We start from the raw sequence: 24,547 nt of genomic DNA, 5'->3' as shown, positions 1-24,547 counted from the left end.
CTATCTTAAGAGTTTCCAAAATGACTGGTTTGGGTTTCCTATCAAGTTCAGTTGCTATCTTATAGCTCTCCTAACTCTCTCTGAAAAAAGCCCAGTTCTCTGCCAGGATCCCCTTGAGACTCATTGGGGGTGGCTTTGGTAACTGACTGTATATCATCATCTGTGAAGGTAGCACAATAGGTTGCGTTAGAGGTACTTCTGGAGGATTCTCTTGCACCGGAGGGTCCTCTTGATCATCCATCCTGTTAATTCTTTTGTTGTCCTCGAGAGACGTTCGTTAAGTGTATGCTAGTCTCTGGAATTTCGCAGAAATGCAGTTTCCTCAATGTGTGAACCTCGAAATTTACTTCAAATTTCACAAGTGGCAATGTTGGTCTGTCCAATAACACCGCTGGATTCTTTTAGTGCCCGCGACTAATTCTTCTGTCTTCGCTTGGATCGACGAAATTTATCTTCAGTTTTGTAATCCACTTCCTGACACCATGAAGTGTGGACGTCTTGTATTCTGCAGCATTCACCTTTATTGATATCTGTCGGGCTATACCAGCAACTAAACTACTCGCTACATCTAGTTACAAGCTCGGCGTTTATAGGTACGGTTGAGGATCTAGAACGTTCCGTATTATTACAGCAGATTCTATTTATATATTGATTCGGGGATGACTCAGTATGACACAGCTACTTCTAGAACATTCTTGAAGGTCACACTACAGTAACAAATGCTCTACCAGCTGAGCTGAGACGAAATGTAGGTCGACCTTTGTATGAGATTACATATACAAGGTGTGAAAATAATAATTTCTGGTCGACTTTCATGAGGATTCAAACCTCAGATCTACCGATGTTGCTGTTAGGTACTCTACCTGCTGACCGATGCAAAGGTCATGCACAAAAAATAATCAGCTGTGTCAACGACCATAAGGCTTCAAACCTTAGAACTTAAAACTTCGCAATCTGCTTTACCAGTTGGGCAGAAGAAGAAATTTGGATGGACATTCTTGAGGATTCAAACCTCATTTTATGTCAACAGCGCTACAAAACGTTCGTACAGCTGAGTATAGAAAGGCAAATTTCTGGGTAAACGTTCTTGAGGATTCAAACCTCAGATGGAGCAATATCGGTATCACATGCTCTACCAGCTGAGCAGGAAAAACTTTGTGCATCGAACTTTATGAAATGAAAATTTCTGGCCGACTTTCACGAGGATTCAAACCTCAGATCTACCGATGTTGCTGTATGATAATATACCTTTTGACGTTTACGAATTTCGTGCAGTTGTTGTTTTTATCTCACGCGAACAATTTTGTATTGTTTGCTTCTTGAGTATGCCATCAAAAGGTTTTTCAGATGCAGTTATTGCGGTCAGCATTTAGTGGACCAATCAGCAGAGCTTTACCAAAATGAGAGCTGCTTAGCTGTTTAGGTGAGGATTGAATAATAGATATTGAAGATTCATTAAGTATGGTTGAACTGTTCAAGTCACTTAGTGGGTCATCTTTAGGTAAAGATTTAAAATGCATCTGAAATTTTGAATTTAAACTGCAAGTATATTTCAAGGATTATCATGAAATGTGTATCTTTGGAATAGAAGACAGATTAGGGTCAGAACCCCTTTTAAGCCTAACATTAACACGAAAAAAAAACGGAGAATGAGACTCAAAGATAAGGGGAAAAACACTTGTATATAATTAATAATCACTGCCTGATCAAAGTAAAATTTCTATATGGATGACATTTGATGTACAAAAAATTAAAATATATATAGCTTGTGCAGAAGACAATTTTTCCCCCCTCTTTTAAATTCTTAGTTGATTATTTAAATGTTTATTTTTCAATTAATTAGCCTATTTTTGGAAGTTAAGTGCTAAGGGTTGAAGAACAGAACGAGAATGAATTCTAAAGATTTCGATTTTATGTGAAGGTGTATAAACATAAGTCATTAACTTGAAGCATTGTTATTTGTTTTTCAGCTCAAGGATCGTGTTTGTGCAAAGGATATTTCACTCTCAGGCGACAAGTTGGATCACAGAAATCAAAAGGTACCACATAGATGATAGCAAAAGTAAAAACATGACAAGGGAACGATCATGAGGATTCAAACCTCAGACCTTAAAACTTTGCCACCTGCTTTACCAGGTGAGCAGAAGAATAAATTTAGGTGGACATTCTTGAGGATTCAAACCTCATTTTAGTCAACAACACTACAAATATTCCCACAGCTGAGTATAGGGTAAACTTACATGAGGATTCAAACCTCAGATTGAGTAAAATCGGTATCACATGCTCTACCAACTGAGCAGAAAAAACATAGTGGGTCGACCTTTGTCAGATGACAATTTCTGGTTGACATTCAAGAGGATTCAAACCTCAGATCTGCTGATGTTGCTGTTTGATAATATACCTGCTGATGTTTACGAATCTTGTGCAGTTGTTGATTATATCTCACACAACAATCGTTTATTGTTTGCTTCTTGACTGTGCCATCAAAAGGTTTTTCAGATGCAGTTATTGTGGTTAACCATTTAGAGGACCAATCAACAGAGCTTTACCTACAATGAGAGCTGCTTAGCTGTTTAGGTAATAATTGAATAAGAGACATTGAAAATTAATCAAGTATGGTTGAGCTGTTCAAGTCATTTAGTGGGTCACCTTTAAGTAAAGATTTAAAATGCATCTGATTTTTTGAATTAAAACTGAAAGTATATTTCAGGGACTATCATGAAATGCCTATTTCTGGAAAAGGAGTAAGATTAGAGTCAACCATTTTAAGCCTAACATTTAACACGATGAAAAAAGGAGAATAGTAAAACTCACAACAAAACAAGAGAATTAAAAAAAAAAATGTAGTATTATCTTGTAGATAATTAAACATCCCTGTCTGATGAAAGGAAACTTCTATAAGAATGACACTTGATGAAATACAAATAGAAGGAATAAATATCTGGTAATTTATTTATATGTTTATTTCTTAATGATTCCCTTGTTTTTGGAAGTTTAGTATTAAGTTATTTATAACAGAAAGAGAAAGAATTGAAGAAATTTTGATTTTACGTGAAAGTGTATAAACACAAGTCATTAACTTAAAGCATTCTTGTTTGTTTTTCAGTGCAAGGATCGTGTTTCTGTAAAGGACATTTCACTCTTTGGCGACAAGTTGGATCACAGAAATCAGAAAGTACTACATGTTTAGCTGCTCTGGTCAGAATGGAATAAGAAATCCTGATAGAGTACGTTTATCTCTTCTTGTGTGGTGAAGATATTAGTTGTAACTTAATGTCATCCTTTGCACTGATTGATGACGGCAATTGTGGTGCAAGTCATTTGCTTCAAGTGCTCTTATTTTCAGTCTTTATTCCTATTAAGGAAAAATTTGAAACTCACAGCTTACAAAAGCTTGAGCTCTAAAAGGAACTTATCACACGCACGGATAAGAGAAAAAACCATATAATAACTTAATTTGTACGAATTTAAAGATGAAATCTTTCAGTGGAATAAATTAACTTTGCTCCTGCTTATCAAATGAAACTTTGATTAAACTGACAGTCTGTGTCTATGCTTCTGTGATATCACATTTTTCTTCTCTATCTTTTTCCAGGTGTTTTTCTTTGCAGGATTTGGCTTACAAACCCACCTTCTATTTCTGAACTATTTCTTGTCAACAAGAAAGCAGTTTACAAGTTGTGGTGTCAATACATCTTGTGTTTGACAACAAAAAAGAAGTTAAAAAGTTGTGGTGTCAATGCATTATGTGTTTGACAACAAGAAAGCTGTTTACAAGTTGTGGTATCAATGCATCATATGTTTGTCAACAAGAAAGCTGTTTAAAAGTTGTGGTGTCAATGCATCATGTGTTTGACAACAAGAAAGCTGTTTACAAGTTGTGGTATCAATGCATCATATGTTTGTCAACAAGAAAGCTGTTTAAAAGTTGTGGTGTCAATGCATCATGTGTTTGACAACAAGAAAGCTGTTTACAAGTTGTGGTATCAATGCATCATATGTTTGTCAACAAAAAAGCTGTTTAAAAGTTGTGGTGTCAATGCATCATGTGTTTCACAACAAGAAGTTTAAAAGTTGTGGTGTCAATGCATCATGTCTTTGGTGTCTTTGGCAGCAAGAAAGAATTTTAAAAGTTGTGGTGTCAATGCATTATGTGTATGTCAAGAAAGCAGTTTAAAAGTTGTGGTGTCAATGCATCATGTGTTTGTCAACAAGGAAGCTGTTTACAAGTAGTGGTATCAATGCATCATATGTTTGTCAACAAGAAAGCTGTTTAAAAGTTGCGGTATCAATGCATCGTGTTTGACAACAGGAAAACTGTTTAAAAGTTGTGGTGTCAATACATCATGTGTTTGACAACAAGAAGTTTAAAAGTTGTGATGTCAATACATCATGTCTTTGGCAGCAAGAAAGAATTTTAAAAGTTGTGGTGTCAATGCATTATGTGTGTGTCAACAAGAAAGAAGTTTAAAAGTTGTGGTGTCAATGCATCATGTGTTCATCAACAAGAAAGCTGTTTACAAGTTGTGGTATCAATGCCTCATATGTTTGTCAACAAGAAAGCTTTTTAAAGTTGTGGTATCAATGCATCATTTGTTTGACAACAGGAAAACTGTTTAAAAGTTGTGGTGTCAAAGCATCATGTTTTTATCAACAGGAAAGCAGTCTAAAAGTTGTGGTGTCAATGCATTATGTGTATGGCAACAAGAAAGCAGTTTAAAAGTTGTGGTGTCAATACATCATGTGTTTGTCAACAAGAAAGCTGTTTACAAGTTGTGGTATCAATGCCTCATGTTTGTTAACAAGAAAGCTGTTTACAAGTTGTGGTGTCAATGCATCGTGTTTGTCAACAGGAAAGCAGTTTAAAAGTTGTGGTGTCAATGCATCATGTGTTTGTCAACAAGAAAGCTGTTTAAAAGTTGTGGTATCAGTGCATCATGTGTTTGTCAACAAAAAAGCTGTTTACAAGTTGTAAAGGTCAATGCATTATGTGTTTGTCAACAAGAAAGCAGTTTAAAAGTTGTGGTGCCAATGCATCATGTTTTTATCAACAGGAAAGCAGTCTAAAAGTTGTGGTGTCAATGCATTATGTGTATGTCAACAAGAAAGCAGTTTAAAAGTTGTGGTTTCAATACATCATGTGTTTGTCAACAAGAAAGCTGTTTACAAGTTGTGGTATCAATGCCTCATATGTTTGTCAACAAGAAAGCTGTTTTAAAGTTGTGGTATCAATGCATCATGTGTTTGAAAACAGGAAAACTGTTTAAAAGTTGTGGTGTCAATGCATCATGTGTTTGTCAACAAGAAAGCAGTTGTAAAATTGTGGTATCAATGCATCATGTGTTTGTCGACAAGAAAGCTGTTTAAAAGTTGTGGTATCAGTGCATCATGTGTTTGTCAACAAAAAAGCTGTTTACAAGTTGTGGTGTCAATGCATTATGTGTTTGTCAACAAGAAAGCAGTTTAAAAGTTGTGGTACCAGTGCATCATGTTTTTATTAACAGGAAAGCAGTTTAAAAGTTGTGGCGTCAATGCATCATGTATTCGTCAACAAAAAAGCAGTTTAAAAGTTGTGGTGTCATAGCATGACGTGCTTTCAACAAGAAAGCAGTTTAAAAGTTGTGGTCTCAACGCATCATGATTTTGTCAACGAGAAAACAGTTTAAAAGTTGTGATGTCAGTGCATCATGTGTTTATCAGCAGTTTTAAAGTTATGGTATCAATGGCTGTCAAAAGCTAAACAAATAAGGCAAGAGTTAGCAAACAGCAGGGAAAAGAGGGGATTTCTTTAATGCTATTTTTTGGATAATAAAAAAAAATTTGATTACTCTGTGTCAGCGTATAGAGTGGTATTTCGTTCGCACCGATGTATCTCGTACCAATCATATCACAGCATTCCTTCAAAGATAACTGGAAACAGTTTCTAATCTTAGTAACGAACCTATTTTACTCTGTGTTTTAATCCTAGGCAATAAACTGAACGGTACGTAACTCAGGGAAGATTCTTACGGATTCAAAACTTAATTTCGTAGTCTCTTTCCATACGAAAGCTGTATGTTGCTCGTAAATCACTTGTATAAAAGAAGTATTGAGAAGAAATCGACGAATACGTTTGTGATTATGTTGATCCATAACAAGAACACAAGATCAGAAAGAACGTGAAACGAGAAGGTTCGAATCTGGCAAAATGAAAACCAAATTGAGTTTTTAGTTTTATTTTGACTGAATTGTTATTTCGGTCTCAGAAATTTCGAAATTTACATTTCCAACAGAGATGTGCGGACCCGCTAGTTATTTTCAAGAAATTGATTATGATACTTTTCTTTGTAGATGGGTTTCCCTCTAAAAACGTGTATTTCGTTTTAGGCACGTGCTGAAACGGAGGTGCGAAACTATAGTTAATCACTGCTCAGCATGTGAGAAATTTAAAAGTGCTTTTTCTTAATATAGCCATGTTTCTGAAAAAAAGTTCCGTCCATCCTACTTGGCTGGAAAAGTTCTCAGTTTAAATGAAACTTCGGCGAGATTGGAAAGCTGGTCATCTCGAGTTTCATAAACTACAAAAAGCATCAGTAACAGACTGAGTAAGTAACAGCTTTGTAAGATAAAAATAACTCAGTGCTGACAACTTATCCTTTTTTCCTAAAATCATCAACTTGAATTCATCCCTGACAAGTTCGACGTTATCCAAGAATAAACATGCAGAAAGTTATGCAAAAGTTTTAGGAGAAAAAGAACGAGATAAAAAATCATATGTAACTCTCATTTCAGTGTTAATTGCGATGTTTACGGTCATTTTATAATTTCAAATATGTCACCACACAGGTCGTACTCTTCCGTCTACAGCGTAAGCTCGTAGATATGTATTTTGTCCTCTTGTGTTTTATTTAATCATGCCTGCGTATCAATTTCCTTTCCTGAAGATTAGCAAAAAAGGCTTGCAGAGTTCTAATTGTTTACCTCAATCACTGTGTAAAGAAAGTCCGTGTCCTGTTGAAAGTTAGAGTGCAAATGATAAACACGATATATCTGACAGTTTTCCATAAAGATTTTTTGATTCAAGAGTGTTGGAAGAAGAAACTGCGGGCATGAATTTCTTTCTTCTTGAAAAGTCAATTTAGAATTCAAAAAGAAAAGTAAATAACAATGTATTAAGTTATAATCTAGACATCTTTCCTTTTACATTCAATATTGGAAAGGATTCCCGATTGATATGCTGATTGCTAGCCTCGTTGTTTAATTAAAAAGAAAAAAACCGTTCTCAAGACCGTTGGAGCAAGAATTTTCCAACATTTTTTTCACGGCATAATAGTATCGGACAGAAGAACGGAAAGACGTTTTTCTCAGTTCCTTTTTTTCAGTTTTTAAGGAGATTTTTGAGATTGTTTTGGAATATTTACATATCAACCCTTTATTTTTGAAGAAAACAAACTTAAAGCAGATTTTAGCCAGTTACGCATGAAATATAATTCCTCGTTAGAGATAAAAGAAAAGCCGATGTACGTCCACAAAAAAAAGTATTTGCTTCTTTAAATCAGTTGTAATTCAAAACAGGGATGAATATGCGACAATGTTATGTTTATTATTGAAAGAATAGAACATAAGCAGCTTTTGTCTGTGCCTTCAGGTAGATCCTTAAGATTTTTAATTGAGATTGGTCAACCGCATATTCAAGAACTAATTCATTACAACCTGGTAGCACAGGGAGGTAACTAGGTTCAATTTCTTTGATCAATTCTGTGAAAGTTACTTCCGTTAAAGCATATAGAGAAGCAAAGAGAGCAAGCAAATAGAGCAAGCTTACATTGGTTAGTTTTTTCTTTGTGTTATATCGCATAGCTGAGAAAGGATGTCAAACTTTTCCCTCGATAATTTTATTCATATCTATTTGCACATGTGAAGGAGTCAACCTCTCTGTTGAATATCCATCAACAATTGAATCATCGACATAAATAATCGGTTATCGCCAAACGTTGCTGAGCAAGTTGGAATAATGTTTCGATAAGCAATTACACTGCTTTAGAGTAGATTCATAGGCGATCGAGAACGTGCTGTTTAACGCGACAATCAAAGGGTAAGTGATTATAAGGTCACAAGCACATCCTATCTTTTGCAGTATTTTACACGGGGACTTAGCACCGAAAACTTTTTTACAGAAAAGTTTACTCTACCTGAGAAAACTCTTAATCGTTGTGACACCGTAGCGTTCCTTTTGACGCGTCTGAAGTGTAAGGTGATGGACTGCGAGTTTGATTTCGGGATCAACCAGCCTCTGAAAGATAGAGCGCTTTTCATATGCTGACAGGTGCCTAATTAGCAAGGAGTCTACGTTCGAATCTAAAACAATTATTTTAGTAACAATGTTCTAAGTTTCGACCAGCTAATTGGGAAAATTTTGAAATGAAATTGAAAAAATAAAAATGTGTAAAAGAAAAAAAATCATCCGTACTATGTGAGGAGGGCTGGCATTTGGAATTGTCAAAGGTGTTGTACTCAGCCGTTAGAAAGAATTCATTGATTCGCCCGCTCAAATCGGATTCAATTTCGTTACGAATGGATTCAGGCATCTTTCCGCTCAGAATCATGCCGTCGTATGCCAACACTGAACTTGACACGGAGTCAGCGTCATTCGTTTTTATTAAGAAACTTTCAGCTTTCCTCAGGGGGAACGAGTGTCTTAGTTTTTTTTCAAGGTTATTGCTAGAAGTATATGATACGTGACATTTTTTGGTTCAAATTAAAGGGGAAAAGTAGACGAAAAAAAACAAAGTAAACAAAATTAGAAAAGCAAAATCTACCGAGAAGCAGTTTTTGAGATGTCACGCAATATTTCCTTGCAGCATTTCTTTTGAAGAGGTGGTTGCGTGACCTTTGGGGGTATTATAAAAAACGATGAACAACGCCACTTTGCGATGTAATTGACCACTTAATGTAAAGAATTTCGCTCAAAATAACGACTTCCTTTTATTTTGGGAGAGAAACATGGCTTGAAAATTACTTCAAAGATTATTCGTAGCTTTACTTGAGTGAGTCGGCTTTAAGTGACCGTTAGATACTAGTGGAGATAATACAAAGAGGCCTTTGAGACTTAAGGGTGACCGCGACCGCGACCGCTGAATAGAGGTGAAAATTCCAGTGATAAAGGGGACACCAATTTGGGACTTTGGCAACCGACCGCTTAATTCATTCGGACGACTTAAGACTGTGCCGCTTCAAAGAGGTTCGACTGTGTTCTATTCCTTTTCACAGACACCGCGGAAGTGACCAAAAAGTTAATTTTTGTCTAAGGATCTTTTCATGTAATTCAACGTGCTGTGCATGCAATGTTGCATGTTGTCACAGAACAACAAGGGGTTCTGAACAAACCGACTTCTTTTCAAATGCAAAATTGTGAACTGGTTATTAACTTTAAGTTAACCGATTATTTTCTTGGACCTGAAATTTGACCAATCGAATGGCACACGCTCCTTGTTAGGTGTTGCAAATCAAAGATTTTAAGCATTTAGGTTTTATGAAGGTATTCAGGTATAAACTATTAAGTTTTATATACCTAAAAAGGTGGCTAAGACTTGGCCAACGCCCTAGTATGTAAGGAAAGACCTTCGGTTTGGTAACATGATCACAGTAACGCGTACGCAACTGCTCTCCTTTTCACTCACATAAATCAATCTATCCCTCATCCCCTCCTCTTATTTCTGCCATCAACTACGTGATGAAATAACAGCTGGCTATTGTAATTGTCACTTCTTTAGAGCTCGAAAATGAAGCCTGTTACAGCTATGACCTAAATACGTGCCTGGGCGGCAGACAGTTTTCTCATTTGTTGTCGTTTCGTTTGCTATACAGAAACAAAAGAGGCTAATATTGCATTCTGAGTGAAATGTTTCATTACCATTTAAATTGGATGAACTTTGAATAGTATTCATTTGAGAAAAAGTGAGGCGGAATTGAAAAAAGAAGTTGGAACTCATTTGTATTTACACTACAGAACACTTCTCGACATCAGCGCCTCAAGGGACACACCATATCCCCAAGCCATTTTTATTCTCTATTTACGGTCTTCAAGATAAAAATTACATCAAATCTTCGGTTATATTCAAATGATTTCTTAACCAGAAGGAATCTATTGGAAAAGGTAAAGTAGATTTTTTTAGCAAAGTTATACCGAAATAGTTTAGCGGGAACGGTTTTTGTTAACTATTTATTTTTGTCAGCTTTTATTACTTAAACCCCAAAATAGTGACTTGAAGCTTGCCTATAAAATGTTAAAATACGAGTATCTCGATTAAATTCTCTAATTTACGGTAAGAAAATCGAGGCTTAATGACTTAACGAAATTAAAAAAATTAATGATAAAACGGTCGCATTAGTATCTGCTTAATTTGACTTTGCCCGAATTCCTCATCATTCAAGTCGATGTTGCTGATTTAGTTATACCTTTCAGATATAACAGGTAGAAATAATTTGCGGTGTAATGAACTCAGCTGAACAAAATCGCTGTACAATTCTGACGATTTTGCAGTACAAAGGAAAATATCACTGATAAAGACAGGATTTGCTTTTTCTGAATATAATTCATGTTCGTCTGATACTTATCTGTTCATTTTAAGAAAAAGGCCCGCAAGGGCGACAGGAAGATTCTAATTGGGCGGAATATTGCTTCACATCTTGACGAAGAAGAAATAAGTAAATTTAGACAATTTCAAGTTTTCGTAAGTCAGGGAAACCTGGTTATGCATTGAGGGCATCTGCAAAATTAGACCTAATATCATAAATAGCTGCCTCCATTTGGAAAATTATGTTAGGATATTTTCTCGCAGACACCGCCTGTTTATAGCATCGAATTTGGACGATTCAAGTACTTTTACATGCGCGGGATCAAACGGCTAGAGACAGCTGCTAAAAACTTATCGTGTGGGATGTTGTCTTTTCCTTGTTTTCCCGTTCGACTTAATAAGCAAAAAGGAATTGTCTGTTCTTCTTTAAACAAAAACACAACGCGTTAACATTTTTTATTGAACGTCAAACGAGGATTTACATCGAATTGCATGTAAGGTTGAAATTGGGTAATATCTTTGGAGAAATATTACCGGATGATCCTCCAATTTAAAAGGGCATTTTGAGTTACGCGAAGCCCTAGTCCTATTAGTCTGTAAACGAAGGAATACAGTCTGAAAGAAATCTTGGTTTGTGATCAGGCTTTTATTTAATATTTTCCAAACTTTATTAGCATAGCTCTAAAATCAAATTCATCATTAGATTGTGAGTTTCCACGCGCACGTTTTATTCCAAGCTCTCGACGCACCCCAACGCATGCATGATTGTTAGCACTTTTTAGTTCTTTTCATTTCTCTTTCAACAACGTCATTGTAAACAATACTTTCCAAATATTTCGTGGATAAAATGACACCTTTATCTCTGTCAATAATAGTTGCTTGTTAAAAAATCACCTGTCAATCGGTGGTGACCTTCAATTTGTAATTGTTTTGCGGTGAACGCCGCTGATAGCCATAATCAAAAATGACGAATGCACGAACAAACTGTTGGTTTGGATAACGAAATAAAGGGCTATTGCGATCCACATTTGCACTCCTCGTAGGTTTCAAATTCGTAAATCACCAGCAACTCTATGTTTGTGGCGTTGAAGACATAGAGATTTAAATTATGTTCTAGCTCCCAACATAAGTGAAGATCTAGCTTTTATAACTGCTGTTTTATAATTTTTTCCGTAGTACTTACGATTGAATAAAGACTTCTCCTCCTTAAGATTAATTAAGGATATCCTTTCGATCATCTACATTGTTCCAGTAAACAGTTTTCTAATAACATGTTCAGTGTTCGTTGGAGAGAATATCCACGCTCTTCACAATTATCAGACTGATTGTTGACCTTAATAAGTTTGTTATAGGCAAGCAGTGTAGTTCTGTACCATTACTTAAAATTTAGTCTTGTGTTAAAATAAGTGGTGCAACCTATGATAACTGCTCAGTGTGTAGTAGTATTTTTTTCATAGTCTCAGTCCTACGAGTGGGTATGCCATATCATCAGATGTTTCATCTTTACCCCAAGGTCATCAAACAGCTATCAGGCTTCCTACATGTAGAATTTTTATTCAGTGATAAGAGTCAGGATTTTCCAAAGGCTTAAAAATCCTCATTTATTGAAGTAAAATTATATTAACATTTTTTTATCAGTTATGGTACCAAACTTTCGAGAAAGGAAATTCACTAAAGTATTCTTACAGCTAACCTTCTTAAGTTAAATTACCTATTGATCATGCAAAGACAATTTTCCTTTTCCGTAATAGATTACCAAAAGTGAGATGATATGATCTTAATAACGATCAATAACAGGCTCATCTGACACAGCAATGAATGTTTTAATGCAATTGCCTTCGTCTACCCACAGTGTGTAGAGTTTAGATCCTCAGAAAGCGATTGCGATCTTATTACCGTGTGACGCATATCTAGCTGAGCGGAACAAAGACCTTCCGCCCAACCATGAAAAACTATCTCCTTGATCTTGAAATGTTGTTTACAGGGGGTCCAGGGAGATTCTAGTCCAGTGAGTTTTCCTTGGAAAGTTTTTTCGAAAAGCTACCCATAAGATAAAGAGAAAGATTTTAATTTTATCTCCTAACTTTATTTTTAATCACGCAACTAAAACTGTGGCATAAAATATTCAGTCGATTACCATTAATTTATATGGAAAAGTGACTTAAATCAAATTTGTCTTACGGACGCTTTATGGTAACGTCTTTTCACTGTTCATTGTGAAGATCGCTGGTTTCTTGATTTTTTCAATTTAATAACGCGACTGAGCACTGAGACCAGGAGTTGTATTTTATTGAAAACAACAAATTGTGACGTTTTCTTCATCGTTCCTGTATGTCTTTCAGTGTAGTCAAAGAACATATAACTAATTTCATTTACAGTCACAGCGTGACATTTACGCATCGGAAATATGGTCAATTCTCTGTAATTAGCAATTTAATTTCATCTTTGCAACTCGAGTTTTCAGAGAATTAGACTCATTTTCAACACACATAACTCTTCGTGTCATAGGGATTGTAAAAAGTAGTTACGTTTACAGTAGGTCTCGTGGGTGTTGAGAACTTATAATGTAATATAGATGTAGGAAAGTCCTCTACAATAGCATAACACCTGCAGTTATTACTTCAAGCAGCTATTATGCTCTTACACAACAGAGGAAACGTAGGGATTCGTTTTAGGGAAAAGGGTTGCACAACTCAGTGAGAAGAGGTAAGGTGATTTTTGCCGGTGTAATCCAGGACATATTGACGGTGTTACGATCTATCCGCTTTCCTCATACAAATCCTGTTCCATAATACCTTGCATACTGCAGATAGTACATTGAGCCTGTACTGTCTGTGTTATTACGTAATCGAACAGGAAAAATAATTCAGTAGTTTTTATCCTCCCTAACTCAGTCCTACGGTTATCATTTAAGGCTTTATTTTGACTCATAATGATATCTCAATTTAGTCTTCACCACACAAGTAAATAGTGCTTTTCGCGCGCGCTGTTTGGCTCGTTCGGAAGTGAATAGCAAGTACAATTCTCCCTCTGAGCAGCCGATAAGACAAAATCGCGCGTCAACGGTTTAATTTCCGACCATTTTTCGGTATATTGAAAGAAATGAACTATTTTTTTTTGTATCTGTGCGGTATATACTAAAACAATTATTTTACTTCCACCTCGGTGAATAATTGTTAATTAATAATATGCTGCTCCTTGAGTTTATCCTTCCCTTATTGAAAGGCCATCTAAATTACAACTTCCACCTAGTAATACTGAACTGCAACTTCAACACAGTAATAATGGTCGAAACGAAATTCATTCTTACTTTCTGATCATGATACCACTACTTTTGCTTTTTGGCAGTCTGACTACTGAGCCCTTTGACAAGAAAACAAGACCAACATGTCGGCAAACGAACCGTATTTTTTGAACGTAACCGTGGAGAGTCCTGCAAGTCCCACAAGTCAATTCACTTCCCTTGAAGAACGAAATACTCTTGAGCTAACACAAGCTGTGATTCTGTGCACCGTGTTGGGCGTCGCCAGTGTTCTTGGAACACTTGGGAACTTATTAGTCTTAACTTCCATCATCAAGTTTGATTATTTGAGAGAAATTCCTGACTTTTTTATTTTTAGCTTGTCGTTGTCTGACTTTCTTGTCACAGCAATCTTTCAGCCCTTGCAAGCTTACAAAGTCACACATTTGATTCAAGTCTCCGGGATTGTAGCATTTTCGGAAATAACGAGTCTTCTCGGGCATATCTCACTGATTGCATCCATTTCAAACATGTTTGGAGTAACTGTGGAACGCCTGATTTCCATTCGCTTCCCTTTGAAGTATGATTTCCTAGTGACTAAATTTCGAGCCAAAGTCACCATAATCTGCATCTGGATTTTTTCGTTATCCTATGGAACAGTCTGGACACAGGACCTTGCTCCAAAAGAATACATGGCCATTTATTTCGTCCTGGTCCTCGTTGGAACAGCATCGATCTATTTTTACATATTTCTCATCGCCAGACGACTCGAAGGCAGAATGGTTCAGACACAAAGAGAATCAACAGACGCTGGAATTCCTAACAGACGCCGAGAGAGAAAAGCTGCAAAAACCATTGCAACCATTCTAGGGGTTGCAGCTCTATGCTGGCTTCCTCTTTTGATCGTTCCAAACGTTCTCCCCGAGAATTTGGATCATGCAACATTCATGAAAATTTTCTTTTCTCTTCAGACTTTGTCGGTTTGTAATTCCTCGATCAATCCTTACATTTATTGTGTGAGAAGTTCCAGGTATTCCGTAGCGTTTACCAAGCTGCTTGGGTTACAAAAAATTTTTAACTACAAAGTACAAGCTAAGGACACCAAAGGTTTGTCCGTTTGTCGTACTCAAGGCGACGTTCCAAAACCAGATACTCAGGCCCCTCAGAAAGACATCAAAGATGTCGCTTTGTAATGAAACAAAGCAGAGAGAAACCAAAAGTTTTACGAATTTTAAATAATTTCTGCCTCTACCTGTGATTCGATGGACTTTTCGCAACTCTGGGAGTAATTGCATACATATCAAATTGAAAGCACTTTACCACAAGATTATCAAGTTCAGTCGAATCAGAAGACACGACAGATCGCAGGAAGGCAGGAGGGCAAACTTTGAATTTTCCATACAGCTGTGCATTAGTAGCATGATTTTCACCAAACGCAGGTAGCGTCCGGTTGTTCACAAGAGTGCAGAAAAACAAAAGGCCAACAGAACTAATGCAACTGGGAAGCGAAGACAGGCCATGAAGTCAAGGGTAAGCAAGCCACTGTCTGCTGACACCATCCTTTGCCCTCACTGCCGTCTTTTCTTCAGGGCTAGGATTGGAATGCGCTCGTACGTTAGAAGATCTCCTTGACCTCTAGATGACTATATCGTCTCCGTCAGAAAGGCTAACATCCTGCGTCTGGTTGTCATCTTTACAGCTTGTCTCACGTCCTTGACAAGGATCACTTCCTTAAGAAAAAACCAAAAATACCGTGATGCATTCTACAAGAACTACATATGAACTGTTTTGTGAATCAATCGTAAAACTACGACAGCGATGAGAATTAGATAAAAGAGTTATCGGCTGTGAATATCGTTTTCATATTCAAAAGAGTTATCGTTGCAAAGAATCCTCTAATTAAAATTTTAATTGTCAGTAGAGTATCTGCAGACCTTCCTGTCTAAAACTGTCGTTTACTTTGCTGGAAAATCTGAGTTTGACGACGACGCAGCTGAATAACTGTTTTCATATGACCAAAGCCTGACATGGCCTGACAATACATAAGGGCGTGATTATGAACGAAAAAATCCGGAAAATATCTTTCTGCAGGAAGTTCAGCATACCAAGTGAAATTTATGGCACCCAAAAGAGCACGACTATTGCGCGGAATTGGAATGAGTTGCGACACTAAAAAAAATTACATCATTTTTCGAAAAGAAGCGTAGCAATGCACCAATCACTTTTCTATTGTGGTTAATACAAGGATCATTAGCACTGAGGCGCATTTCTGTAATACCGCACATTTAGCGGTCTTTAGGATTTACAACCTCTATAATGTTACAGTGAGCGTTTAGTTGCGCTGTGACGCGCACCTGCATCGAAACGCGGACAAAATATTTATTTTGAGACGCGAAATTCATCTCAAAATTAGGTTTTCTCTGTGTTAGACTTTGATGCACTACAAAAAAGTTGATTGTTAAATTAGAAAAAAAGTTAAATAATACTAGTTTTTTAAAGAACTCTATCTTTAGCAGTCAACTATGTGAAAAAATAAATAAATAAGAGATTAAATAAAAATAAATAACGCCTTAACTTAGCCCTTTGGTGGCCGGTTGCCGCGCCAAATCGTCTCAGTTTGAATAAGAGGTTCTCCACTATAGACGCGGCCGCTTGGATTTTGATCAGCATTGGGGTAAGAGCCTGAGTTTCGATTGGTTGATTGGGAAGAAAACCCTGAAACCGCGACAACCGGGCAATGAATGATAATATGACTCAGAGATCTCAGAATATTTCACCAGCTTGAGAAGTATTGAATTAAAAAATAATGACAAACTGAAACAAGGAGGCTCCCATGATATGAGGTTCACCAATCATGGCTGTGAATGTTTTGTCGTCGTGACATTTACTTTTGAATGGAACAGGATGATCCTGAATGATTCTCGTGGGAGCGCAGATTTTAGTTAACCGATGGAACCGATTGAGCCAGTGAGATCAATGATTTAGTTGACACACGAAATTTTCAAGTCGAACATTTGCGTTTCATGGTAAAGCAAAGCTCTTAAATCGATTTAGGTAGGACTGCACTTTTTTCCCGTTTCGCCTGGTGATGGAAAAGGGGAGGAGAACAAATCGAGTATTTGTCCTCGATTACTGAACGACTCTTTGTCACGACTAGAATCACATTAAAAATGTCTAAAAATGGATCGGTCGTTAGACCCTTGTAAAAAAGTCCACGTTTGATCCATCAACTCTTTACAACTTTCCGTTAGTCTGTATTATTAGCAGTGAGAACATTTGAGATAATCGACGCTGGTAACTCTTGGCGGTAAAAAGGTTAAGAAAATACATTACTTCTCTCTCCAAGGAAAACAATCTAACTGGGGTGCCCCTTCCCCCCTTACCTTCCCCTACCCTGACGGGTAAGAAAATACTGTGTTGACTTGGTGTAAAACATAGGCGAATAACTGAAAAAATATTTGGTGTTTGGATTAAAACTTGAAGCATTCATCAAACTTTTTTTCTTCATAGTCAATTTGGTTTAGGTTTTTAATTATTGTATAGTGCGAAAATGCCGTTGACAAAGTGAAATACGTTTTAGGAATCACAATAGCAATGACTAAATTACATTTTATTTCTCATTGGAAAAAATCTATTGGGAAAGTGTAAAAAGTCTTCATATTTCCCTTCCTTCTGTTTTTGTCAAAGAAAAACTAAACACACAATGACTAGAAATTTTCATGAAAGGGGCGGAAGATATATAATAAAAACTTCTGAAACGACAAAATTTGAAATTATTGAGCTATATTTATACCCTACCAGGTTCTTAAATTTCCGTTAACCTGAATAGAACAACCATCATTACAACACTACCAGGTTCCATCTAGATTTCAACCGTCTAACTTCTCGTATATGTCGTGACAAACGATCTTTGATTGTTCAAAAATTGATTTACAAATTTAGCAAAAAAACAACCAATGGTGTCACCTACTGATTAAAAGAGGTTTGCTTCTTCATCCTTTCATGGCCTCTCTAAACGACGAGGAAACGTAATTGTTAAAAAAAAAGTCAACAAGACATAATACGAAAAAAAAATTAGGCCTGGCATGTTATTAAATTCTGATTAAAACTTTGAAGTTATACTCAGTCAACCAATTTTCTATCTAAGCACTTCCCTTTTCTCAATGGTGATTCACCTTTTTTGGTTGTGCTGAACAGCAAGGATTCTCTCGATGAAACTTTACTAGGCTGAAGGAAACATTCCAACTGTTTTGTAAATCTGCTGACAAGTCAAAAGGAAGGTAAAATGATTCACTTTCCATTATACGGAGGAGAAGAGGAAAATGTTCCGCTGTCAAGAACGATGAAGACGACACCTCCAGTTGCATGGCCAATGTAGATATGTTTATTTCCATAAATGCAATTTTATCAATCACTTCCCTGTTAGGGAACATTCTGATTGTCATCGCTCTTCATAAAGATTCTTCTCTTCATCCGCCATCAAAGCTTTCATATCGTTGTTTGTCGTGTACGGACCTCTTGGTTGGACTTATTTCACGGCCGATGTATATCATTTATCTTGCTTCCTCGATCAGAAAGAATCAGATGTTGTGTTGGATAAATGAACATTTGGCCAAAATTTTCAGTGGCATACTGTGCGGCGAATCTATCCTCATTTTAACCGCAATAAGTGTGGACAGACTCCTCGCTCTATTACTGAGATTAAGGTACAGACAAACTGTGACGTTAACACGGGTTTGTCTTCTCGTGATATTTTCTTGGATGATGAGCTCTGTAATTGCTTTCTTTATTTCGTTTCATGAGCGCTTTTTCTTCGTTGCTTGTTGTATGTGGATAGGAGTATGTTTAGCCGTCTCGTCATTTTTTACCTTAAAATTTACGCCGCCCTTCGCCGTCAACAAGCTGAAATTCAAAGTCACCAACAACATTCAGGGGCGACTTTGAACATAGCGTGATACAAAAAAACTGTGGCTAGTGCAAAGTGGATGTATTTAACACTCATAGTTTGTTATCTGCCATACACAGTTGTTACTGCTATCAATACGTCAAGAAGGGAACCTCTACAGTGTGGTTTGGCGGCTTGGAACATAACTGAATCGTTGGTTTTTCTTAACTCAACGCTAAACCCATTTTTGTACTGCTGGAAGATGCGCGTGGTGAGACAAGCAGTGAAGGACACGCTAAGACAACGGTTTTGCGTATCCCGAAGCTTTGTATTGAGTTTTTACTGCTGAGAGCGTTTTTCATTTCGTGCTTTTTGAAAAACTTGAGATAGATTACAACCCAAGGACACTAAAAAGTTTGAACTCGCTTGAAATTAAAACGAAAGGGGAAAATGTTTGTGAATAAGTGATAAATTTGTGGAAGTCATCACGGATACTTGATACAGGTTATAAACTTGTATTTCCACTGAAAATCAATTACGGCAAAGTTTTTGGCTCTGCTTAGGAGGGGTGGGGCTTGAATTAATATAAGAATATTCGTGCACCATGGTGACCGCACGTTTTCTTGCTGGTTTTTTGCTGGGTTCATTTAAGAACCTAAAGGAAAGTGAGCAAAAGCAGAGCTCGTATTTTCCGTTTGCCGCAGCCTGGAGCGTTAGTCTTAAATTCATTACTGAGTGACAATAAATCTAACTGGCATGGAGTCCAATTTGATCTGTAATTACGAGAAGATAAAAAAAAAATCCGATTTGTTTAAGAACCACGAATATTGTTCAAAACTGAATTTGGCAACACAAAGTCGTGTTACCAATTTATCAAGACAAAGTCAACTATTCAATGCCTTGGCCTATAGGTAGACTTTTTTCCACGGTAAAATAAACAGCGCACCTCACATGACATGACACGTACACTGTCCTATGAGCGCGTCAATCGAATTGCCGATAACCAATCATCTTCAAGGTTTTTGTTATAAATTTGATCAGAGAAGATGAACATGACGTTCACGCCAAACATCAAAGGGTAAATATTGAATCTCCCCGCTGTTTGCGTTTTAGTGAATAAATTTGCGTTAGCTTTGAACAAGAGAGTTTTGTCAAATTGCTGAAAGGTTGATTTAAGAATTAAAAGTAAAGTTGTAACATCATTGTTCTTTTTTTCTGTCTTCTGTTTCCCTCATTCCCAATTTAAAAGCAAAATAGTCTCCTCCAATTACCAGCTAAAGTAAAATAACTACTTTTCGTCGAAACGTTTTATGCCGGCAGCTGCCTGATAAATTGAAGACATGTCTATCAAGATCTGGAACCGCTGGCTGGCTTTGTTGACAATGATAATGGAAAATCTGCGACTGAGTCAATAATATTTCCAAGAAAAGCGATGTTTACCTCCGAACTCGGGTGATAACACCTGAATGAACTTCAGAATTATATACATAGAAGACCTTGAGGCATACTCCATATGTATATCTTGTTTTTTCATTCGTAGCAGCTCTCACGATATACTGCCCACAAACCCTTTTCCAGAGGACTTAACGTGAGTCTATTACAACGACTGAAGTATTTGATTTTACTAAAGTGAACTTGAGTATTGCATCAGATCGTATAGAAGATAAATAGATTTAAAAATTATTGTATTGTGAAACTTCTTCTCGAGATAGTGTCATAGTTGTGCCATTTCCGCGTTTCTGAGATGAAAGTATTTAACATTTTTTTCCGCGTTTCTGAGATGAAAGTAGTTAAAATTTTTTTTCCAGTTTTGACTGGACGAAATATCCTCACCATAGGAAAATTTATATCTACAAATTCACAGTTTGATCTCAATGGATCAATATTTCCTCGAGAAGGAAAAAAATTCATTATTACTAAAGCAATAATCAAACATGCTTATCGTTGGCGATAGCGGGTGTTTTGTCGAGACGGAAAGTAAAGATAATAAGGAATTCATATAATTCTAAAAGGGAACTTAACAGACGGTAATCAATTTGCCCTAAATCATTTGAATAATGTAACCAGATTCTGATTCCCTATTGATTGAAGTTAACTTATCTACATATCTACCGCATTTTTCTCACAAATTTACAGGAACATGGCTCAATCTCTTCTTTCGTGAAAACGAAATGCTCATATGTAATCTTTCTCTCCTTAGTGTAATTAAAGAGGCCTTCTTGGTGTGTAAAATCCACACAATTAATGGAGAATGCAACCTTTTGCTCCAAAGTTCTTCAGGATCTTCGGCCCATATGGATGATATATTTTGCAATTTCTTTAAATGCAATTTTGAGTACCACAGCCACTTTGGGAAACATCGTGATTTTCGTGGCTCTCGGTCGGGATAATCAGCTTCATATGTCAACAAGGCTTCTCTTTCGTTCTCTGGCACTAACGGATCTCGGTGTTGGACTTATTTCGCAGCCTTGTTTTGTGATCTACCTTCTTTTGGTCGTTACAAAAAGGTTAAATGATTGTGAAAGAACTGAAAGTGTAATGCAGGTATCTACAGCTCTCCTTTGTAGCATTTCACTTTGCACATTAACCGCAGTCAGTATAGACAGACTTCTTCTTCTTAAGCTGGGGCTAAGACACAGATGTGTTGTAACCGTAAAGCGAGTGAAAGAAGTCGTTTTTCTTTCGTGGACGGTGTTTCTTTCGATTGGAGTGTTATACTTTTTGAACACAACTATCTTCACTATGACTGTTTGCGCGACTGTTCTGCTATGCCTTCTAGCGTCGGCGTACTCCTACATTTCAATATATTTCTCCTTACGATGTCGAATTGCTCGAATTTTGCAACAGAATGCTCACGATCAACGCAAGGTCTTCCGGCCACGAAATTTGTTAAGGTATAAAAGGACAGTCTCTACCTCATTATGGGTTTACTTTATACTGGTGGTGTCCTATCTGCCATTCGTTCTTGTACAGGTGACAAGGACTCGCCTTGGAGATAGCCGGTCCATTGTTATCGCAGAAGGATGCACTACATCTCTAGTTTATCTTAATTCCACACTGAACCCGTTCATTTACTGTTGGAGGATTAGAGAAGTGAGGAAAGCGGTTAAAACAATGGTTCAACGAATCGGTTTGTTCTTTCTCCGAATGGTTACCGCGGTGCTTCCATAATTTATTGAAAATTGTTGGGCTTTTTAGGCTTGAAGAAAATAAGGGAGTGAGAAAAAAGATAGTTGATGTAAAGCATACTATTGCGAAAGATCCGCTGCTGAGGTTAGGAGAGGTGAGGAACAGGGATGGCTCCGCGGGTAGAATTCAAGATTGCTCGCCAGTCGATTTCGCGGTCGGTGTTTCGAAAGGAAGACTGGCAGCTCCGAATGAAAAAAAAATTATGCTAACGAACATCTGCTCAATACACACTGAAAAGTGATCCACTGTCCATCAATCACAAATGTGCTTCAACGAGATAATACCAGAAAGACAATACAAGCTTATCTAAGTTAATCAACATCTTGCAATTTAAATTCGTATTTACAGAAATAGTTAGGGTGATGTTGGAATAAGTACGAAAACAACTGAGAGTCTTTTCAAGGTGTCATTTAGGGGTGGGCATATTTAAACAGCTGATGTGAAAAAGGAATATTATATGGCAATTTGATTTAATCAGAAAGATGCCACTTTTTAAGCCCGGGTGTTGAATACAGAAACAAGATATTCGTTTTGTCTTCTGCGTAGGACGAGGAGGATATTTGAGAACCCAACGAAGATTCAAAGCTCAGATCTTGAATTTACGGTCCGTTTCTCTGCTACTGTGGTAAATAGTGAACTTAGGCATATATTTGGCACGTACGTAGTAAGTGTCCTGAGTACTTCTGAAAACTGACATTTAATTCCTCGTGGGTGAACCAAGATATTTTCTTTGTACTGCTCCCGCGACAAAAAAAAAAAAACACTTACTGCATTATCTGCCATAAGAAAATTTTTGGTCTTTCTACAGTCTGGACTGAAATAATTGCAGTTTTTTCTATGTTTTTTTTTTTCATCTAATATTCATAGCTTTATGCAATTCCCTTCCTTCACATCTTAACTGACTTCCTTCGGGGCGTATCTCATATATCAGAGAGCTCGAGCACGGATGATTTTTTTGCGATGCAAGCGTCTCATGGAATTGAACTTGTTGTCTTTTCTTCTGTTCAGGTTTTTGCTTTTTTTTAAAGGAGTTAGATCGAAAGTTAAAGAATCAAAAGAGTCTTTTTGAAATCATCTGTCGAATAAAGCTTTTTAGTTTCATACTAAGCGCCCATGATATGATAAACTATAAATAAAATTCAGGGACATATTTCCGTCATTACTCTTTCCATGTACAAAAAATAAATCTAAATGAGCTACACATGCATTTTCCTATGAAACTGACAAAACATATTCCCGAGTTACATATAAATGCCTTTTTTCACTGAAAGCAGAGCCATTTTCTTAATTTTCCCTCCACCACTTGCCTCACTTCACGCAGCTTCCAGCAATAAAGAAATGGGTTGAGCAATGAGTTGATATAAACTACTGTGGCAGCAATATTCCAAGCGATTACATTTGCTGAGGTTTTTCCATAGACAATACTTACAGCAACTGTAACAGTGTATGGTACATAACAGACTACCAAAGTTAGATTTACACACAATGCACCCGAAACTGTTCTCTTATATCGTTCCATGTTCATGAAGGAAACACCACCACGATTGGTGTTTTGTGTATTTTCGTGTATATGCGCTTGTTTTTGATGGAGAATGGTGTATATTTTGGCATAACAACAAGTTGAGGTACACAGGCAAGATGCGATACATATGCAGCATAACGAAAAGAAAAAGCGCTTGTTAAAAAAATATGTCATAGCAAGTGCAAAATTTGAGATCCAAGATGTTATTACAAACGTAAGGACGCGCTTAAAACTGACAACGGTTCTGTACCTCAATCCCAATAACAGAGCCAAAAGCCTGCCAACGCTCATAGCTGTCAACGTGGTGATAGATTCTCCGCACAAGAGAGCGCTTGAAATGTATGCTAAAGTCTCAGATAGTCCACAAAACCAGTTCCATTTCTTGTTAGCGATCGTGAAAAGATAAACAATGTACACCGGCTGTGAAATAAGGCCAACGCAGAGATCAGTGCTCGAAAGACAACGAAACAGAAGCTTCGATGGCGGATGTATCGTTAAAACATCCTGAAGGGCGACAACGATTAAAACATTCTCAAACAGCACGGAGACCGAGAGAATAAAATTGACCGGAACAAAAAAATAAGGATTGAATATGAGCTTAGTTCCTTCATTCCGGTCCACATTTATCGGACATGAAGATAGCTGAAAAGTCAAATTACTCATTTTGGTTTCAGAATCAGAAAAAAATTATCACAGTCGCTGAATGCTGTGCCATTGAATGCTGAGGGAGGGGGGTACTTCTCCCAACAAAGTTCAATAAGGAGGTCATGCTGACTGACATCCAATAACAAATACTTTTGAAAAGTGAGTAATGGGACAGTCTTTTTTATGTTAATAAACGTCAGTTATCGGGAGAAGTATCTTCAGTAATTTATTTTTGATGCAATATTCTTTGATCCTTCTTTTGGCGATAAAAGAATTGTAAAATTTAAATAACGCAAAATCAAAAATAACAGAAAAAAAGATAAATTAATTCCATCTTTTGGATTACTTTTTTGTTTCAATCCAAAATGATGAGTAATGAATCAATTAAAAAATCTAATATTCAGGACAGAAAAGGGAAATTGATATTGGGTCAGTGAACGAAATTTTAAGTCATTGTTTGTTCAGGTGACTAAATAACCGACCTTATTGCTGACTAACGTAAATGAAAA

The 24,547-nt window shown here is 36.8% G+C and overlaps 2 protein-coding genes, 1 long non-coding RNA gene and 1 pseudogene across 7 annotated transcripts; all 4 read left to right on the top strand.

Moving 5' to 3' along the window:
• The first annotated feature begins 20 nt into the window (after positions 1-20).
• Positions 21-5,775, top strand: LOC149047319 (uncharacterized). Of its 2 annotated transcripts, XR_016185717.1 has the most exons (6): positions 21-1,423; positions 1,971-2,039; positions 2,491-2,577; positions 3,107-3,227; positions 3,596-4,876; positions 4,978-5,775. It is a non-coding gene; the product is annotated as an uncharacterized LOC149047319 (long non-coding RNA). The 2 variants fall into 2 exon arrangements; XR_016185716.1 differs by having other exon boundaries at positions 3,596-5,775.
• A 677-nt stretch (positions 5,776-6,452) lies between these two features.
• Positions 6,453-16,368, top strand: LOC113683616 (melanocortin receptor 5). 4 transcript variants are annotated; one of them, XM_089203286.1, is made up of 2 exons: positions 6,453-6,584; positions 13,905-16,368. In XM_089203286.1, the coding sequence occupies exon 2, from the start codon at positions 13,944-13,946 to the stop codon at positions 14,988-14,990; it is 1,047 nt and encodes a 348-aa protein (XP_089059412.1). In that variant the 5' UTR covers positions 6,453-6,584; positions 13,905-13,943; the 3' UTR covers positions 14,991-16,368. The 4 variants fall into 4 exon arrangements, with proteins under 4 accessions (XP_089059412.1, XP_027056675.2, XP_089059413.1 ...); XM_027200874.2 differs by lacking the exon at positions 6,453-6,584 and adding an exon at positions 7,673-7,808; XM_089203287.1 differs by lacking the exon at positions 6,453-6,584 and adding an exon at positions 7,808-8,074.
• A 1,713-nt stretch (positions 16,369-18,081) lies between these two features.
• Positions 18,082-19,133, top strand: LOC149047318 (melanocyte-stimulating hormone receptor-like; annotated as a pseudogene).
• A 998-nt stretch (positions 19,134-20,131) lies between these two features.
• Positions 20,132-23,021, top strand: LOC113683407 (adenosine receptor A3). Its single transcript, XM_027200644.2, has 2 exons — positions 20,132-20,270; positions 20,883-23,021. The coding sequence occupies exon 2, from the start codon at positions 20,927-20,929 to the stop codon at positions 21,851-21,853; it is 927 nt and encodes a 308-aa protein (XP_027056445.2). The 5' UTR covers positions 20,132-20,270; positions 20,883-20,926; the 3' UTR covers positions 21,854-23,021.
• Positions 23,022-24,547: the final 1,526 nt, after the last annotated feature.

This window comes from Pocillopora damicornis, chromosome 4 (genome assembly GCF_964200805.1).
Source record: "Pocillopora damicornis chromosome 4, jaPocDami1.2, whole genome shotgun sequence".
NCBI lineage: Eukaryota > Metazoa > Cnidaria > Anthozoa > Scleractinia > Pocilloporidae > Pocillopora > Pocillopora damicornis.
The sequence above is the reverse complement of the archived record's forward strand: the minus strand, read 5'-3'. Positions and strand labels throughout refer to the sequence as shown.

Coding starts and splice junctions, on each gene's coding strand:
- LOC113683407 (XM_027200644.2), top strand. CDS start 20,927: ATGGAGAATGCAACCTTTTGCTCCAAAGTTCTTCAGGATCTTCGGCCC.
- LOC113683616 (XM_089203286.1), top strand. CDS start 13,944: ATGTCGGCAAACGAACCGTATTTTTTGAACGTAACCGTGGAGAGTCCT.